The sequence below is a fragment of the Asterias rubens genome, chromosome 16, assembly GCF_902459465.1.
Source record: "Asterias rubens chromosome 16, eAstRub1.3, whole genome shotgun sequence".
Lineage (NCBI taxonomy): Eukaryota > Metazoa > Echinodermata > Asteroidea > Forcipulatida > Asteriidae > Asterias > Asterias rubens.
In genome coordinates, this window is record NC_047077.1 from 4,471,801 (window position 1) to 4,489,622 (window position 17,822).

The 17,822-nt window shown below is 38.4% G+C and overlaps 1 protein-coding gene and 1 long non-coding RNA gene across 2 annotated transcripts; both read right to left on the reverse strand.

The window, feature by feature from the left end:
• Positions 1–1,156: 1,156 nt before the first annotated feature.
• On the reverse strand, positions 1,157–12,358 carry LOC117300864 (ubiquitin carboxyl-terminal hydrolase 37-like). The gene is made up of 9 exons (XM_033784717.1): positions 12,307–12,358; positions 11,515–11,643; positions 9,830–9,956; positions 8,502–8,721; positions 7,160–7,291; positions 5,781–6,111; positions 3,748–3,901; positions 2,717–2,884; positions 1,157–1,203 (listed from the first exon to the last, which is right to left on the reverse strand). Exons 2-5 carry the CDS (start codon positions 11,613–11,615, stop codon positions 7,227–7,229), a joined length of 513 nt encoding a protein of 170 aa, XP_033640608.1. The 5' UTR covers positions 11,616–11,643; positions 12,307–12,358; the 3' UTR covers positions 1,157–1,203; positions 2,717–2,884; positions 3,748–3,901; positions 5,781–6,111; positions 7,160–7,226.
• Positions 12,359–12,426: 68 nt separating this feature from the next.
• Positions 12,427–14,723, reverse strand: LOC117300628. The gene is made up of 4 exons (XR_004520192.1): positions 14,682–14,723; positions 13,668–13,724; positions 13,012–13,105; positions 12,427–12,455 (listed from the first exon to the last, which is right to left on the reverse strand). It is a non-coding gene; the product is annotated as an uncharacterized LOC117300628 (long non-coding RNA).
• Positions 14,724–17,822: the final 3,099 nt, after the last annotated feature.

Genomic DNA, 17,822 nt, shown 5'->3' on the forward strand with positions numbered 1-17,822 from the left:
AACATGTGTCCGTGGTCGCCTCATGCTCACATTGTAATGGGGCCGCATTCCTGGAGTCACCCTCCTCATCACCTGTTCTCTTTCAATCTCTCCCAATGTGGAGAAGATGTTATCAAAGTACTGCAAGATAATAAAAAAATCAAAGAAAAACAAATAACTAGTAGAAATAATTATTGGTTACCTCACCTCTGTAGGTAATCGAGACTTTCCACCCCCTCAGCTTTATTATGGAAACATAATGAACTTACTTCTGTTTTGTGTTTTAAAAAAAAGGTATGAGTTCACTCTTAATCGTAAAACCTTGGCCAAGGCTAAGGGTGATAATCTAATACTAATAATTTACCATTCGGACAACCTCTCATTGAGCCAAATACAGTGATGGCAACCTGCTCCATCATTTGTAAATAAAGGACAAAAGGTCTGGAATCCGGAATTACACAATATCCCCCAGAAAGGGAGATTAAAGTACCCTACATATATTTTCATGAGGGATTCAAAGCATAGCACGGTATAGGTGCCTGCCTAGCCTGTGCATGCAGCACAATAGATTTCCCGGTTCAAATAATATGGTCAACTGACCATAAAAAAAATGGATACTCTGAGTTGTTCCGGGCGTTTATAAGTCGGCCAACATAAGCTAGTTTGAATAAGATTTTACTTTTTTTTTTATACACCATCAGACATGGTTAAAATAACGAGAATGTATGGACAAAATTGCACAGTTTTCGCATGGGGCACTTTCGTAATATTTGCAGGATCTACATGCAGATTTGACATGGTTGTTCTGATGCAATTAACTTTGATCAAAGGTTTTATATAAACACCATCAAAATACCTTCCCTATAGCATCTGCACTCAGGCCTGGAATAACATGCTTGCTACGGAGACCATCGATCTCCATTGCCCCATGTATTGGCCTTGGTGCCTTCAAAAGTTTCCCACTGAAGTGCCCTTTGCAAAATGCAAATGGCCTTGCCCTTCCAACATGAAATTCCAGGCCTGCTCATGAGTCGGTCTACACTGCTGCCCCTTTCAATGTTCGATTTATCTTTTACATAAGGATTTGTTGTGATAATAATTCTGAGCAGTATTACCTGAGCATCCCTTGTCTCTAGGCAACATCTGAGCAGAACACAAACAACTAAAGAGGTTTTCCATCATCTCATTTTCTTATGTGCTTGTCTTGTCATTTCTCTTTTAGACCTGTAAAGAAAACAATTTTGGGTTGAAAAACAAAATTGAGTAGAGTGGGACTCGAACTAACCACCTCCAGATTCTACCAACTGTGTCATATATGATCCCTGGCTACACGACAGTTTAAAACGATGTATGTACAAAATAGGGACACCGACATAGGTCTAGATAGCTCAGTTGGTATAGAGTGCTGTCACATTAAAGGAACACGTTGCCTTGGATCGGACGAGTGGGTCTATAAAAAGCGTTTGTAACCATTTGTTATAAAATGCATATTGTTGGAAAGATGTTTTAAGAGTAGAATACAATGATCCACACATATTTGCGTCGAAGTTGCATGGTTTTCCTTTTACTTTGTGAACTTACACGGTCGGCCATTTATGGGAGTCCAAAATTTGACTCCCATAAATGGCCGATGGTGTTTGTCGACGAGGTATGAAGAAAACTACGAAATTTCGAGGCAACTTTGTGTGTATCATTATATTCTACTTTTAAAACATCTTTCTGATCAATGCATTTTATAACAAACGGTTACAACACTTTTCAAAAACCAGCTCGACCGATCCAAGGCAACGTGCTCCTTTAATCCATTTATTAAAAACATTTATGTTTAAAGTACATGGGTGTCAAATTGCCTGTGTTTCGATGCAAAACATTTCAAATGAATCATGCTTTTATATGATGACCTAAAACTGTATGCAATTAGCATTCCGCAAGATCGAAAAACATTGAGAGGGGACCAGTAGCTCTATCTTGATGCATCTTTTTACAGTACGCTCTGTATAGTCTTCACCATAAGATGGATCAATCACAGGATTAACTTAAATATGCAATATAGGATATTTCAAAGTTACACTTCAAGGGGTGTGTTTTGGCGACAGTAACCAATACAAATTTTGATTATTGGCCTGTGATTAACAGTTGGCTAATTCAACCAAAAAAATTATTGGTTACAACCGCCAAAACGCACCGCTGGGGTTATGATCGCACAAGGCATTCTGATAAAGAAAAACAGTGAAATCATTCAATTGGTGACAATGAAACACCCTGAATATATTCATGCATACCTACAGACATTATTGGTTGGCACACACCATAAAGTTGGGCACTAGCCAGTCGCAGAAACGTGGCCATAACATGCCACAACAAAATCATTAAAATGAAAACTGTTTTAATTCTGGACGCAAATCTCAAATACAGGAGTTCAGTAAAACTTTTTTGTTAGCGGTACTGGGCCCAATTTCATGGCTCTACTTACTGCAGAATTCTGTGCTAACGATCACGATTCTCTGCTTACGAGCAAGCGCCGAGTTTCTGCCCTAGCCTTGTAAGTGTAGAATGCCTAGTAACAGGGCGTACGCACGCGCAGAAGCCAAAATTCACCGCTAACCCGTGAAATACGCGTGTCGTAACCTCCGTAACCTTGATTCTGTCCTTACAGTAAGCAGAGCCATAAAATTGGGCCCTGTCGTAAGCTAATTTATTTAAAGATAGAATAACAACAAACTTGACTGCAACTTACCATGTGTGTATTGCAGGATGATGGCAAATATTTCACTACAGTAAAGCTTCTATGGCACTTTATGTAGTACGTGTCTCTTCAGCAGCCATTTCAGGGGAGGCCTTGCAGGTGGGCTGCCTCCCCACACATCTTCCTGCACATCTCAGAGTGTCATCTTCTCAAGGATTCCTACAAGTAAAACAAAACAAATATTGGGATTGAGCAAAGAAAAAAATGCCCAGTCTGTTTACCTTGAGGTTTATTATTTGATAAGTAAAATAAATAAAGAATACAACACATGATAAAACAACTTATTGACCCAAACGACATGATGTCATAATAATATTTGTAGTAATAACTAGTTCTTATATAGAGCACATTTCACGATAACCGTCTCAAGGCGCTTTACATTATTGCATTGGTCAATTGGCCATAACATTCTTTTAATCTGTCTCAGCTCCCTTGGGGGTATACAACCTGGGCAACCCTATGCTCTAAGGGCTTTTCATACACAGTATCAACCTCTACCCTAGCTGGTACCCACTTATAGTGTCCCGACCGGAATTTGAATACACACTCCGATGACCTAACCACCAGAACTTAAATTTGATGATCAGGAAAATCTTTGTTGCGCCATTTTGAGAGTGTTGTACAATGAATTTCTCCATGATTGTGCAGTTAGTGAACATATTAGGTGACACTCAATCCATTAAACAGATTTTTAAATGCCTACCATAAAATTCATATGCAATTTTACTCCCATAATGGCAAATGCTGCAATCAGCAGCCTTAAATGACAATGACGCAGTGGGTCAAATACTCATTTTCATTACTAAAATTATTTGAAATTTTTGGCAATTTCAAATATTAGTGAAATGTTTTTCAAGTAACAGAGCCTTATCCCAAGCCCAGGCGGGTTGCTGGCAAAAAATTAATGTCCACATAAAAACATTCTGACTTTCTCAAACAGATACTTTCTTCCTATTCAAGGTATTAAACCTGCCTTGCTAACACAAAAAATAAACTTGGAGGGGGTTGGGGGGACATCAAACCTTTTTCAATTCTTCTTCCTCAAGCCGCAACCTCTCATCTGCTTCTCGCTTTTTTCTCTCCGACTCTTTTTTACTCATCTCTAAGACTTTTTTGTTCTCGTCACCGTCTGAGTCTGTGTTACTTTCCAGGAGAATGGTTTGCCTTGGTTGTTTACTGCCACAAAGAGTGAGGAGAAAAAAAAATCAATTAACAAATTGTCACATGTTTTGTTCTCAATTTATATTTGGTTTACCGTAACACCATGTGTATAATCTACTTACTGGTTACATGATTACATTAAGTTGAGAAATTGTCTTGCTATATATTCTACTACCGCAATTGTTTGCATATTGTCAGGTAAGGGTTGAAAACAAATATATTAAACTCCATATTATACATATTTAACCTATTTATCATTTACAAAGCGGCAATAAATTCACCAACAGTGACACCACAGGCCAAAAACAAAAATCGGATATAGTATAAAGGTATTAAAAGTGAAGAAAACTTAATAAGCAGTGGTATCAATGTAATGTGACGTCTAACCTTACACTCTAACTAGGCCTAATTGCGGGATAATGATGTAAAAGCTCCTATTCTAATCTAATTGATGAGCTAATACACTCAAACTATAGTATCAATAATAATACCAGACATTTATATGGCAACATTTGCGCAACACAAAACATAAAACAATAAACAAATATACACAAAGCAATTGTTACAATAGAAAGCAAACTACGTATACGAGTCTCAAAACAACATTGATAAAGAGGCACAAGACATACCAGCCGTCGATTTCACAAAACTCTTCCTAACTTAAGACTAATCCTAGGACTTAGGACGAGTCCCAAACCTGCACTGTAGCATGCAGACCTTTACATTTATCCTAAGTTAGGACGAGTTTCGTACTAACTCGAGATAAGACGAGTCCTAACTCTTTGTGAAATCAACCCCAGGCATGTTAGTATTAACTATCCATGACAAAAATGAGGAAAAGAGAAAACCAGGCAAGAAAAACAGAAGAAAAGATAATATTCCTGTACTTTTGTACACAGAAAGTGAAATATAAAGGAGGAAAATCAAAACCCAAAAAGAGGAAGTCATCTGAAAGGACAAAACTTAAACATATAAGAAGTCTGCAATGGGTTTTGAATTATAAAAATCATCTGGAAGATAACAATGAATGAAAAAATGCATACATGTTTCAATATGAGGGTGACAGATAAAAGCATCCATTTAAATAGTATTGAGGGAAAAATATGTTTATAAATTTACAAACCAAAATAAGAAACATTTTATAAACAAGAAATCAAATGACATGTGCAGGCATTTTACATAAATTAATGCCTTATCAACGTTCAACAATATTCAAACAAAAGTATACAATATGAACAACGATCAATTAAAACCACAATTTTAAGTCTTGTAATGTACATGTATAATATCAAATAATAAACCACAAGGGAAACCGATCAGGTAAATTTTTTAATGATTCCGGGAGCAGGATTTGAACCAACGAACTCCAAATTAACGTGCCAGCACTCAAGGCCTTATACTTCACGAAAGGTAACGAGGGCGATTGCCCCTCTGGTCATTGCCTTTGAAATGCTCCAGTAATTTACAATTTCCACATAAGGTGCACCATTACCAAGGGAAAAATGCCTTGGTGCCGGTGCCCTTTCACAAACAAAGCATACAGGCCTGCTAACCCTGTGTTGGCGGGCTCTCCATTTTGTCAATATCTTAGTTCAGGGTGCCATGTATTATTGTTTCTACTATATTACCTTCCAGTATGCACTAATAATCCAATCAAACCAGAATGTGATATCAGGCGATAACCCAATCACAGTTTTCATATTGCACTCTGAGTATTGTGAGTGTCAATGTATCACGCTTCGCATACGGTCAGTGCAAAAGTTACATTCTGAACTTTGCATGGCAACACCAAAAACAAAAACCCAACCTAACCTCATTGACTTGATTAGGCTGGTAGATAAATAGTTATTGAGTGACATGAAATCACATCGATGATGAGAAAATATTTAAGTACCTGTTGTCGTCATAGTTCAGCCTCTTCCTTGAGGGCGCAAAACTGAAGCGCGAGGGCTTAAACGACTCGCTCCTTGCAGACCAATTAGATTCCCTCGTCGACGGGGCTGTGAGGGACAACCTTTGAGTTCTCTCGGCATTGAGTTGTTGTGGCCTTGGAGATGACGTCCCGTTGACTAATGACTTTGGGAGAGAGGTTGGACTCTGGGTTTCCTTGGTGCAGTGGTAGTGGACGGACAAGTACCTGGGTATGAGGATGCGGCGACGGAGCTTGGAGTACTGGAAGGCGTCAGGCGTCAAATTTGTAGCGCTTAAGATGAATGATAATTACCCTGAAAGAACAAGATAAATTGCCCCACTATCAAGTCCAGAAAACTCATTTGGTTTGACAGGTCGGACAGAGGTGATGAATGATCAAATAATCAAACAAGGACAGGAGAATACATGTTGGGAAAATGTTTTCTGTAAGCTGATTGGTTTGCTCTGCGATTTATTGGAAAACAATCAGTCACCACTTATAATTTATAACGGTTGCAGAAATTAAGAATGACTCGAACATAGTTCTTGCGATCTTCAGTGTCCGCTTGTAAGGTTGCGGTTTTTGGAAAGGCGAGAATGAAAGACATAACATGTCTGATTGAAAACCATTGGACCAATTTGCATTCGAAAGCTTTGTAAGTGACAATGATGAATTTAAACAGGTTTACGAAGACAAATTTATCAATTCTTTAGAAAAAAAAGTGAAAATGAAAGACAGCACTACCTTTGATTGAGCACCATTGGACCAATTTGCCATCAAAAGCTTTGCAATTGATGATAAATTGAAAAAGGTTTTCTGAAGACAACTCTTATACCAATTTATCATTACTATTGACAACATGAAATTCTCAGCAAGGAGGAAAATGAAGGTAAAAAAAACAGGGTTTGCTGTTCTGTTACTTCGATTACCTAGGATTATACTAGGATAATTGCACAGTGGTAACAGTTGGTGATAAAAAACAGTACACAGATGGACATCAGGGCATGAAAAAACATGCACAAACACCAATGAACAAAGGTATTTAAAAAGGCAAGACATATATATACATAAATCCTCAATCTAGGTACAAAATAGGGCTACTATAACCCAATATAAAAACAATATTTTGTAAATGACAAAAATAAATAATTCTTCAATATTATCAATCTTTAAAGACACTGGCACTCATATTGGGTTTTGTCCATTAAATGCTGATTTATAGGCAAAATTATAAAGAAATATACATTATAAGTCACATGTAAAAGTTCAGCTGAATGCACTGCCTAGTTGTTAAGAAAACAGCAACAAACAGCTTCCAATCAGCATCACAAAAAACACATCCCAACAAAAACTTCTATTACCTTGGTAGCTTAGTGAACTTATGCGTGACTATAGCCTGCTTGCAGTCACATTCTCCGCAGGCATACTCTATACCCTCCTCTCTGAAGAACTGCTCCAGCGCCGTCTGGATCGACCCGATCGGGTTAGAATGACTGAAACATGGACAAATTATAACAATCGTTAATAGGAGTCCCTAACCACCGGTTCTTTTCGGAACCAACACTAGTCACATAGAGATATTCACATGTTGTCACCGCAAACCTCTCTAAGTTAGGCCACGTTCGAATTGGCGACTTCGGCTACAGCTACGGCCATTCTTCAACACTGACAGACGCGCTGATCTAGCCGTAGCTGTAGCCAAAGTCGCCAATTTGGACACGGCATTATACCTCAACCTGGATCGACCCGATAGGGTTAGAAATACTGAAATATGGAAAAGTTTAAAACAATTGATACAAATATTGAATTGTGACAATTAACATTTTAAAATTGAAAAAGTATGGCAATGAATTTACTTTTATAGAGAAGGAAACTTCTCCAAAAATCACATTATTTTTGTTTCCTTTTGGTTTTATTAAAAAATACCAAACAACAAGTCCGGTAACAATTATTAAGTTTACAAAAAGTGACATCAAGAGTTTATGATGTATATTAGAATAATTTAAAGATAAAACATTAGTCATTAACAATTAAAAATTATAGAAAAAGTGATAGATAAGATATATAAATGCATTCGCTAACACAGAGTTATTGAGGTGCAGTCGAGTCTGAGTGAAGTCCAGTCTACCTTGTCATGTGGGGACAAAAATTCTGACATTTGAGAACTTTGAGGAAGAGCCGAAAGTAATCCAAAAAGGAGAACATTCTCAATACATGTACAGATTACAATAGATATTGCCTTGGATCTCGTGCTTAAAAAGACATTCAAAATACACAATATATCGTTCAAAATTAGGGAATACATTATGACATTAACAAGATCTCCTGTACTGTTTTTAACACTCCAGTAACATAGCACACAATCATAAAAATACAATGCACAATACAGGACACAATAAAACAGTCACTTAAAGACTAAAGGAAACAAATGTCAGCACAACACCCGCACTAGAAGCAGCCCAACAAATCACATCGTCTCAGGAATAAAATAAAGGTTTATATACAAGATACGAGAGTATCTTATATACAAGAGTTCTAGAATAATATCATAGCATAAAATCAGAACCCTCCCAACTGAATGTTATGTGGCCACAAAACGTGGAATACAAAACGGAAACAATATTTTAGAACTTTGTTGAGCCAGAGCCGAATTTAAAAAAAAAAAGAAGAGTATTCTCAAGAGAGAAAAAATAATTGCCAAACCTCCTTCTGGGCATGTCCAGCGAGAGATCGTAGAGTGCATGACTTCAAATTCAAAGTTCTTGACAATCGGGCAGTCGTGCGGATAGCGAAACCTCAGTTTAATTTTATCATCATCCGTCCCTGGGGTCTCGTCCAAGGGGGAGTTTAGCGCCCTCTTGTTGGCCCTTTCGGTGTCGTCTTTGAGTTGATCCAGGCACTGACAGAGGAACTCTTGCGCATCCTAGAAATGCAGAGGTTTAAAGACAATGGACACTATTGGTAATTGTCAAAGACCAGTCTTCTCACTTGGTGTATCTCAACATATGGATAAAATAACAAACCTGCGAAAATTTGAGCTTTATTGGTCGTCGGAGTTGCGAGATAACTATGAAAGAACAAAACACCCCTGCCATACGTAGTTGTGTGCTTTCAGATGCTTGATTTCAAGACCTCAAATTCTAAACTTGAGGTCTCGAAATCAAATTCGTGGAAAATTACTTCTTTCCTCGAAAACTACGTCACTTCAAAGGGAGCCGTTCCTCACAATGTTTTATACTATCAACCTCTCCCCATTACTCTTTAGCAAGTGAGGTTATATGCTGATAATTATTTGGAGTAATTACCAATAGTGTCCACTGCCTTTAAGAGTTAGTTGGATTACTTTGTTGTAGTGCATTTCCTTTTGACAATATTCTATTGTCACGCAAAAGTTTTGAGGCAGTTAAGTATGGCACCACTGCTCATTTAACAACAATATGGCAAGATGCATTTCGCAAATACCACTGCGCAAGCGCAGACTGTTGAATGAGGTGCATCAGTGGGATAGATATGGATACAATTTGATCACCAGCTAGACCACTATGCACCTAATTCCAAGCTTTACGCACGCACCCCAGTATTTGCGAAAAGGTGTTTTACTCTGATATTCGTATCGACACTCCGGCAACCAAATGTACTCTGAGATATTAACAACACTCTAGCAAGAAACAATGTAATACTCAGTAATATTAATGGCTCTTTAATATTAGCCTTTCATAAGCAACCTTTACAAAAAATCAATACAAGTGGGAGTGGAATTCATATACCTTATTAATAAAAAATGGACAAGGTTGGACTATATCTGCTCTTCAATAACCTTGCCGGCTAATCTGGATTATACAAAGTAGGTGGAACCTGATAGAGCTTGATTGATTGATTGATTGATTGATTGATTGATTGATTGATTGATTGATTGATTGATTGAATGATTGGCTGATTGATTGATTGATTGATTGATTGTACAATAACCCAGGTCAGCTTGATTTTCTCTGAAGCAGCACCATTAACATAATGCAGATTTGATAACTTACGTGTTGCATAAATCCAGAGAATCGAGCTGCCGTTGTGGAGATAGCTTGCTTCACTTTACGTAGATACACCCCAATGCTCTCCGCTGAGTGATTGCTCTGCTTGGCGCATAGCAATTGAGCCAAGGCCCTGTAACAGTAATCGATATATCAATACTTATGAGCAAGATCACAACACCTAAAACAAAAGAATTTTGACAGGGAGATTCATACAGTCACAAAACTTTTCACAAAACTGTCCGTGTTAACTGCTTTGCAGAGCAAACAGGGGTTGCCCTCAACTTTTTTTTCAACTGGCCAGCAGGACCAGTTGGCTTGATTTTTCACTGGTCCGCCAGGTTTTTGACTGGTCCATCAATTTTTTTATGTTATTTTTTTTCAAGGCGATTGAAGCTAGTTTTGTAAGCTATCGCGTACTTTCACCAATAGAGGGCGTCTATTCCCACGCTATCGAATATTCTGAAACGCCCTCTAGCGTTCAGTATTTCTTACACTTTCTGCCACACGTGAACTAATGCGAAGACTACAAGCCTTTGCGTTGCATGATGGGATTTTGCGCTGTGTATATGCGTGATCGTCGGAAGTCTGCCAGCGTTCAGCGGCACTTCGAGTAATTTTTATTACGTTTTACCCAAACCTTGACTCCTTGAGTGAATGTTTTTACGTTTTATTCGAGCCTGAAAATAGTAAAAAAAATACTCATAGTTCTGTAGTACCGCTGCCGACATTTTTGACTGGTCAGCCGGACCAGTTGGCAAGGTGTTTCAGCTGGTCCGCCGCGATTTCTACTGGCATTTGGCCAACGGACCTGCGTTAAGGTCGAACGCTGGCAAATGCAGCATTACTATTTGATTTGTTGTCTTGTATGTCCCATATTAAGCAGAACAATACCATCTAGTGGGAGGGGGAGGGGGACACGGCGGAAATGTGCTAACTAATAAACATCAGGGTGTCCAAATGGAACCAATAAGACCTGGGCAACATTTCATAAAGCCTGTTAGCACAAAAATATGCTTAGCACAGACCAATCTTGCTCAGCAGAAATTGGGTACCAGCCAAAATTCAATCAAGTTAGGATTGTTGCAACTGACGCCCCACTCAATTTTTGCTCATCAAATAAACTTGCTAAGCAGTATTTTCTGCTTAACAGCTTTATGAAATTGCGACCACTTTTAACATTGATTTAGAAGTATCATGGCTGAGCAGTATAGTGCACCGAACTCAAGCTCTGGTGTTCATTGTGAGAGAGTGGGTTAGAGCCTCGGATGTGACGATAAGCCATATTGAACCCTTGCAAGCGCGTCACATGCAGCAACTGATGCCACGCGACACCATGTTGGTGGTCAATAGGTTTACGTGTAAATGCCGCGTCGCCTAAAATGCGCACTTCACTGAATAACACACGTTTACATTGACCACCAAAATGGTGCATCCAAGATTATTCTGATGATGACGTTAGGTGAATTGGGTTAAAACTCATGTACACTACATAACAAGAGTGGACCTGATAACAAAAGTCCACATAATGTAGGGGATTGAAACACTGTGTGAACTTGCACACATTCACACAGTGTTATTTGAAAGTGTTGAAGAATATGATGCACCAACCCACCCACCCCAGTTATGCCAGTGTTTACGCCACATCTTCTCTGACAAGTCTCAATCGTGAGGGGCCCAAAATGTCTTACCAGTAGAGACTTGATTTCTGCATGAGTGGAATGATGTCTTGATTCTGCATGTCTGCAGTGAAGCATTCCAGACAGAATAGCGACTGGAGAATGGCGTTCATGTAACACGTATTACCAAGATTTGAGAATCTGGCGGAAAAAGTGCACAAATCAGACAAATCGTCACCAACATTACAAACGGACACACACAAATACAAGTAAAAAGTAGCAATCCGGGAAAACAGCAATGAACATTTTTAAAATCAAGCTCTGTAAAAAAAGTTATGGGTATTTTCAACTAGCTTTCTAACAATGGTTTCTTGATGCTTTGAACTTTATACATGCGTCGAAGATTGCAAAAAGGCATTTTCCGTTTTCACAAACTGACACCAGATAATACAACAATAATAAGCAAAAAATAAAAAGCACATTGCACATTGAGACATTTGAGATAAAAACTAATTAATGTTATTATTGTTATAGATGGTAATGTTACATTGGTGCTAAAGAAGATTAATGCAGTACCCGTATTGGCAGTTCGAATCCTATGTTAACATCTATTATATCGTTGTGGTACCCGCTGCCAATAGGATTCAAACTGCCTCTAGCTACTGGCAGTCACGGTAGTCTTATTGGTAAGACACTGCTCTAGAATTGCAAGGGTTGTGGGTTCGAATCCCACCCGAGTAACATGCTGGTGATATTTTTCCACAGCAATCGGGAAAGTACTGAGTATACAGTGCTTTACACACATCGGTGAAAGGGTAAAAAAGTAATAATAATACTTTTTTTTTAAGTGTGTGAATGACCTACCCTTGTAGACTGATCTGAGACGTCTTGACTGCTGTGGGGATGCTCTTCTGCCTCCAGCCAGGTAGCTTGTGATCGGGTACAACCTCTTTGAGTTAGAGACGCTCAGGAATCCAGGGGTACGCTTTACCGTGATGTTAGAGTTGGTTTGCCTGAGGGGACAAACAACATTAAGAATATGGGACTTGAGGCATTGCACGGTGGGGTATCAATAACATAGGTATCAATGTTAGCGATAACAACATGCGTATCTACTTGCTAGGTAGATTTCCTACCTTCTGCCTAGGTAGTATTTAAGATTGAATAAGAAGCAGGACAGTTCTTTTCAGAACTGAGAAGTCTCCCCAATAGACCCTTTCCATGAAATATGTAAATTGCACATAGCGTGTGCGCACTAACGTTTTGGTTGGCAAAATGAGGGAGCATCGCGCTGTTTTTTTAAACGGCTAATGGGTGCGTGACGCAGACGCGATTGCGCGTCTGCAACCAACAGGGTCTGTACGCATGCATGAATGTAATTGGCATATTTCATGGGTAGGGTCCATTCAGAGAATCTAATCTGAGGTAGTAGAAAAGTCTCCCGAATTAAAAAAAAGTTGTTGTGCTCTAAAGAAATCAACATCAGGTTGTGAGGACAAATAGAACTAATGCCATATAAAAAATAACATGTTTTTTTAAGGCCCCTCTTTAAAAAACCAATAAACTCACCTTGATTGTAGCAATGCATCCGTGGCAGAGTAACCAGCAATCTGGCGCCCTCTACTGTAGAAAGCTGATGCATTGGAAACCGGCTTGGGGGCAGCTGCAAGTCAGGGTTTAAAAAAAGAATTCACTAGTATTCTCATACTTTGTATTGTTACTAAAAATGACACTTCATCTAAGCCCTAAGCGGATATAGGCACGGGAAAATTCTGCATTTTAGATGCTCTGTGGTGCAATCTTTGGTAAATTTTGAGGGGGGACATTTGATAATAGTGCCCCCCACCCTTCTAAAAAGTTGTGTCATCCTTAGCCCCCAGGATTAATGCCCATGGCGAGACACAGGGTTGGTCTTACACAGTGCAATACTTGGGCTTCATGATTAAGGTGGTCAAAAAGATGGGGGGACATTTGATATTGTGCCCCCCTCCCCTTGTCCCCCCCCCCCCCCCACCCCCACCTATTTGATGCCCACCACCATTAGTAGGAGTTGAAACTTTGTATGGTGGAATTATAACTATATAAGAACATTTTGCGATAACACTATGTGAATCTCTTTATGAGTAGTGTTGGTTCGGAAAAGAACTATTGGTTAAAGACTCATGTTTCTATTAATATACGCTGATCATCTACAGGAGAAAAATCATAAGAAAGACTGTACTTACTGTTTGTCTAGACGCTACTGCTCGTCGAAAGTACTTCAGTAGGGTTCTCTACGCAACCTAAAATAAACGACAAATATCGGACAAATTTACATCAGCTGTGTAGTTGCACGTTTTGTGTGCATTTGATCACTAGGCATAGTTAATTTTTTACAGTATTACATTTGAGAACCACCAGTTCCTTAAAAGCTCAGATATGCCTAGTTCATTTTGATGGGTCATAATAAATAATTTGCAGAAAATAATTAACTATTTGTCTTTTTAACGACAAATAAAGCATCAAAGTCTTTTGGGAAAAAAAATTACACACAAATTTCACAAGTACCTACATGTGAGGTGAAACTAAACATGGATTGGAAATCACTAACAAGGCAATTATTTTTTTAGAAACCTCTTTCATCAGTGAAAGGGTACAAAAGAATTTAGGCATTGCATGGTGAGGTATCAATATATATTTGGTTTGCGGTAACACCATGTGTCTTTCTACTTGCCAGGTAGAGTTTGTTCTTAGAGAACTGTCTTTCTTTATTCTACTACCACAAAGAGTAGATTATCAGATTTTTTAGAGACTTGTTCTGAAAAGAACTGTCCTGCTTTGTAACTATACCCGGGCGGAAGGTATAGAAAATTGGCTGGGACAACTACTTTAGCTTTATAGGATCATAATTAACTGCACTACCGCGGAGTAAATCTCTTGACGATGACTAGAGCAAGCTAGTCAAAACGTTGAGACCAATTCAAGAACTGGATAGTGATTTGGTTCCCTATTGGGCAATCCCTATAGGCTTCTGCTTGCTTTTTGTTGATATGTCTCTAATTATTTTACTAATAATGTAAAAATTACACATTTCTACTTATTGTTGCTGTGTGTTTTGAAGTTTTTAAAGCCTAAGTGAATAAATAAATAAACAAATAAATAAATAAATTACTTGATGGATTGGAATTGGACCAAAATTAAGTACAGTTTCAAGAAAAAGGACAAAGCTTTATGGAAAGATTTCTCCAAACTGTAATAACCTGGTTGTCTCTTCGTCTTTTATCCATATGCTTCAAGTCCTCTGCATTCTTCTCACTCAGCCTCTTCCTTGATTCAACCTCTTCCCTGCAAACAGTCAATCAAAACAAACAAAGCTCGGTAAATAACACCAAATTCACAAATCTCAACTCATGTTAATCCGGCATGGGTAGGCCTATCGTCTTCTTGATACTCCAAGAGTTTATGAAGACGCACCAAAAATTCAATCCATACTCAGTGATACCGCCTCTTGAAATACATAATTCTAAAAACTCCCCCTTTCTGGAGCTCCAGCCCTGGCCCCACGCGTCGACCTGGTATTCTTTTAAAACGTAAGAGCCCATAATTTAATAACAACAAGTATGCTAGTAGTAGTACAATAATTTCGCTGCATTGGCCTGCAACCCCCCCCCCCCCTCCACCTGGGTTAAACAACAGAGGAACTGCAGTTGAAATGACCAGATAGAGAAAGGACCAATAATACTATAATTAATACCAGTATCAGCCGCCAGACTTGAGATTTGCTGAATTGGGCCCGCCAGACACCCCCCCCCCTTCCTGGGTTAAACATCTGAGGAACCACCTAAAACCAAGTTGAAATGACCACTGATGACACTATTCCCAATACGCTTGCCCTATACACAGAATTCACTGCTTCCGTAAGCGCTGATTCTTTGCTCACGGTAAGCAGTGCCATGAAATTGGGACCAGCTGGAGCTGTTTATAACCGGCTTTCTGTGCTAGCCTTTCAAGCGTAGAATGCCTAGAAACATGCAGTAGGCACGCACAAAAGCCAAAATTCGCCGCTAACCCATGAAATACGCTTGCCGTATACACAGAATTCCCTGCTTCCGCAAGCGCCGATTCTTTGCTCACGGTAAGCAGTGCCATGAAATTGGGCCCTGCTGGAGCTGTTTATAACCGGCTTTCTGAGCTAGCCTTTCAAGCGTAGAATGCCTAGAAACGTGGAGTAGGCACGCGCAAAAGCCAAAATTCGCCGCTAACCCATGAAATACGCTTGCCGTATACACAGAATTCCCTGCTTCCGTAAGCGCTGATTTTTTGCTTACGGTAAGCAGAACCATGAAATTGGGCCCAGCTGGAGCTGTTTATAACCGGCCGGCTTCCGCGTGTCAGGCCTACGTACGCCAATATACTCATGCCGAACGCGCAATTCATAGCTTTTAGTAACAGGGCGTAATCTATTTCTAAGCGCGCGCGAATATCTATTTAAATTTCTAAGCGCGCTTTTTAACAAAAGGGCATTTATGAATGGGAATAAAAGAGTAGTGACTTGTTCTTAAACGTATGTTGCCGTGCGATATAAACCCTCGCCTTCTGCTCGGGCCTTTATCACCTGGCAACGACCCTGCTGGTTTTAAATGGCCAATAAAGAACTCGTCGCTTCCCTCTTGTTCCCCTATCAAATGTCCATCAATTGAACAGATAAACAGTTCTTGAACTTGGTTCATGAACTGCTCTAATGAACATGTTGTGAACTGTTTGAGGCATGTTCATGGACTGATCATGAACATTCTTGAAAGTTCATCGAGTCAAATTCCATCTTACCTGATGGGGTAGATTGGTTAGCTGCATAGAGCTATATATACATACGTATATACAGCTGATGACAATTAGTTAACAACAGGGTGGACCACGTGAAGGTTGTCATCTCCCACCCCACAAAAGGGATCGTAATACATCTGAGAGTGTAACCATTACAACAATTGCTTCTTTGTAATGTTACCCCCCTCTAATTATTATTTATTATTATTATTATTTTATGTTATTATTATATTATAAAACCTTGTTCATGAGTACTCTATACAGCTAAGACAATGGCATGACCTTTGTATACATACAACCTTGTTAATGAGTACTCTATACAGCTAAGACAATGTCATGACCTTTGTAATTATAAACCTTGTTAATGAGTACTCTATACAGATAAGATAATGTCATGACCTTTGTAATTATAAAACCTTGTTAATGAGTACTCTTTACAGCTAAGACAATGTCATGACCTTTGTAATGATAAAACCTTGTTAATGAGTACTCTTTACAGCTAAGACAATGTCATGGCCTTGTATTTATAAAACCTTGTTAATGAGTACTCTAAACAGCTAAGACAATGTCATGACCTTTGTAATTATAAAACCTTGTTAATGAGTACTCTATACAGCTAAGACAATGTCATGACCTTTGTAATTATAAAAGCTTTTAATGAGTACTCTATACAGCTAAGACAATGTCATGACCTTTGTAATTATAAAACCTTGTTAATGAGTATACTCTATACAGCTAAGACAATGTCATGACCTTTGTAATTATAAAACCTTGTTAATGAGTACTCTATACAGCTAAGACAATGTCATGACCTTTGTAATTATAAAACCTTGTTAATGAGTACTCTATACAGCTAAGACAATGTCATGACCTTTGTAATAATAAAACCTTGTTAATGAGTACTCTATACAGCTAAGACAATGTCATGACCTTTGTTGTTATAAAACCTTGTTAATGAGTACTCTATACAGCTAAGACAATGTCATGACCTTTGTAATTATAAAACCTTGTTAATGAGTACTCTATACAGATAAGATAATGTCATGACCTTTGTAATTATAAAACCTTGTTAATGAGTACTCTTTACAGCTAAGACAATGTCATGGCATTGTATTTATAAAACCTTGTTATGAGTACTCTATACAGCTAAGACAATGTCATGACCTTTGTTATTATAAAACCTTGTTAATGAGTACTCTATACAGCTAAGACAATGTCATGACCTTTGTAATTATAAAACCTTGTTAATGAGTACTCTATACAGCTAAGACAATATCATGACCTTTGTTATTATAAAACCTTGTTAATGAGTACTCTATACAGCTAAGACAATGTCATTACCTTTGTAATGATAAAACCTTGTTAATGAGTACTCTTTACAGCTAAGACAATGTCATGACCTTTGTAATAATAAAACCTTGTTAATGAGTACTCTATACAGCTAAAACAATGTCATGACCTTTGTAATTATAAAACCTTGTTAATGAGTACTCTATACAGCTAAGACAATGTCATGACCTTTATAATTATAATTATATTAACCTATTAATGAGTACTCTATACAGCTAAGACAATGT

What these genes read in the sequence shown, in the direction of transcription:
- LOC117300864 (XM_033784717.1), bottom strand. Translation starts at nt 11,615, where the DNA reads ATGAACGCCATTCTCCAGTCGCTATTCTGTCTGGAATGCTTCACTGCA. An exon ending in CAGAAATCAAGTCTCTACTG is followed by an intron (nt 9,957 to 11,514) that starts GTAAGACATTTT and finishes TTACTGTTACAG; the next exon opens with GGCCTTGGCTCAATTGCTAT. An exon ending in TCTCTGGATTTATGCAACAC is followed by an intron (nt 8,722 to 9,829) that starts GTAAGTTATCAA and finishes CTGCATTTCTAG; the next exon opens with GATGCGCAAGAGTTCCTCTG.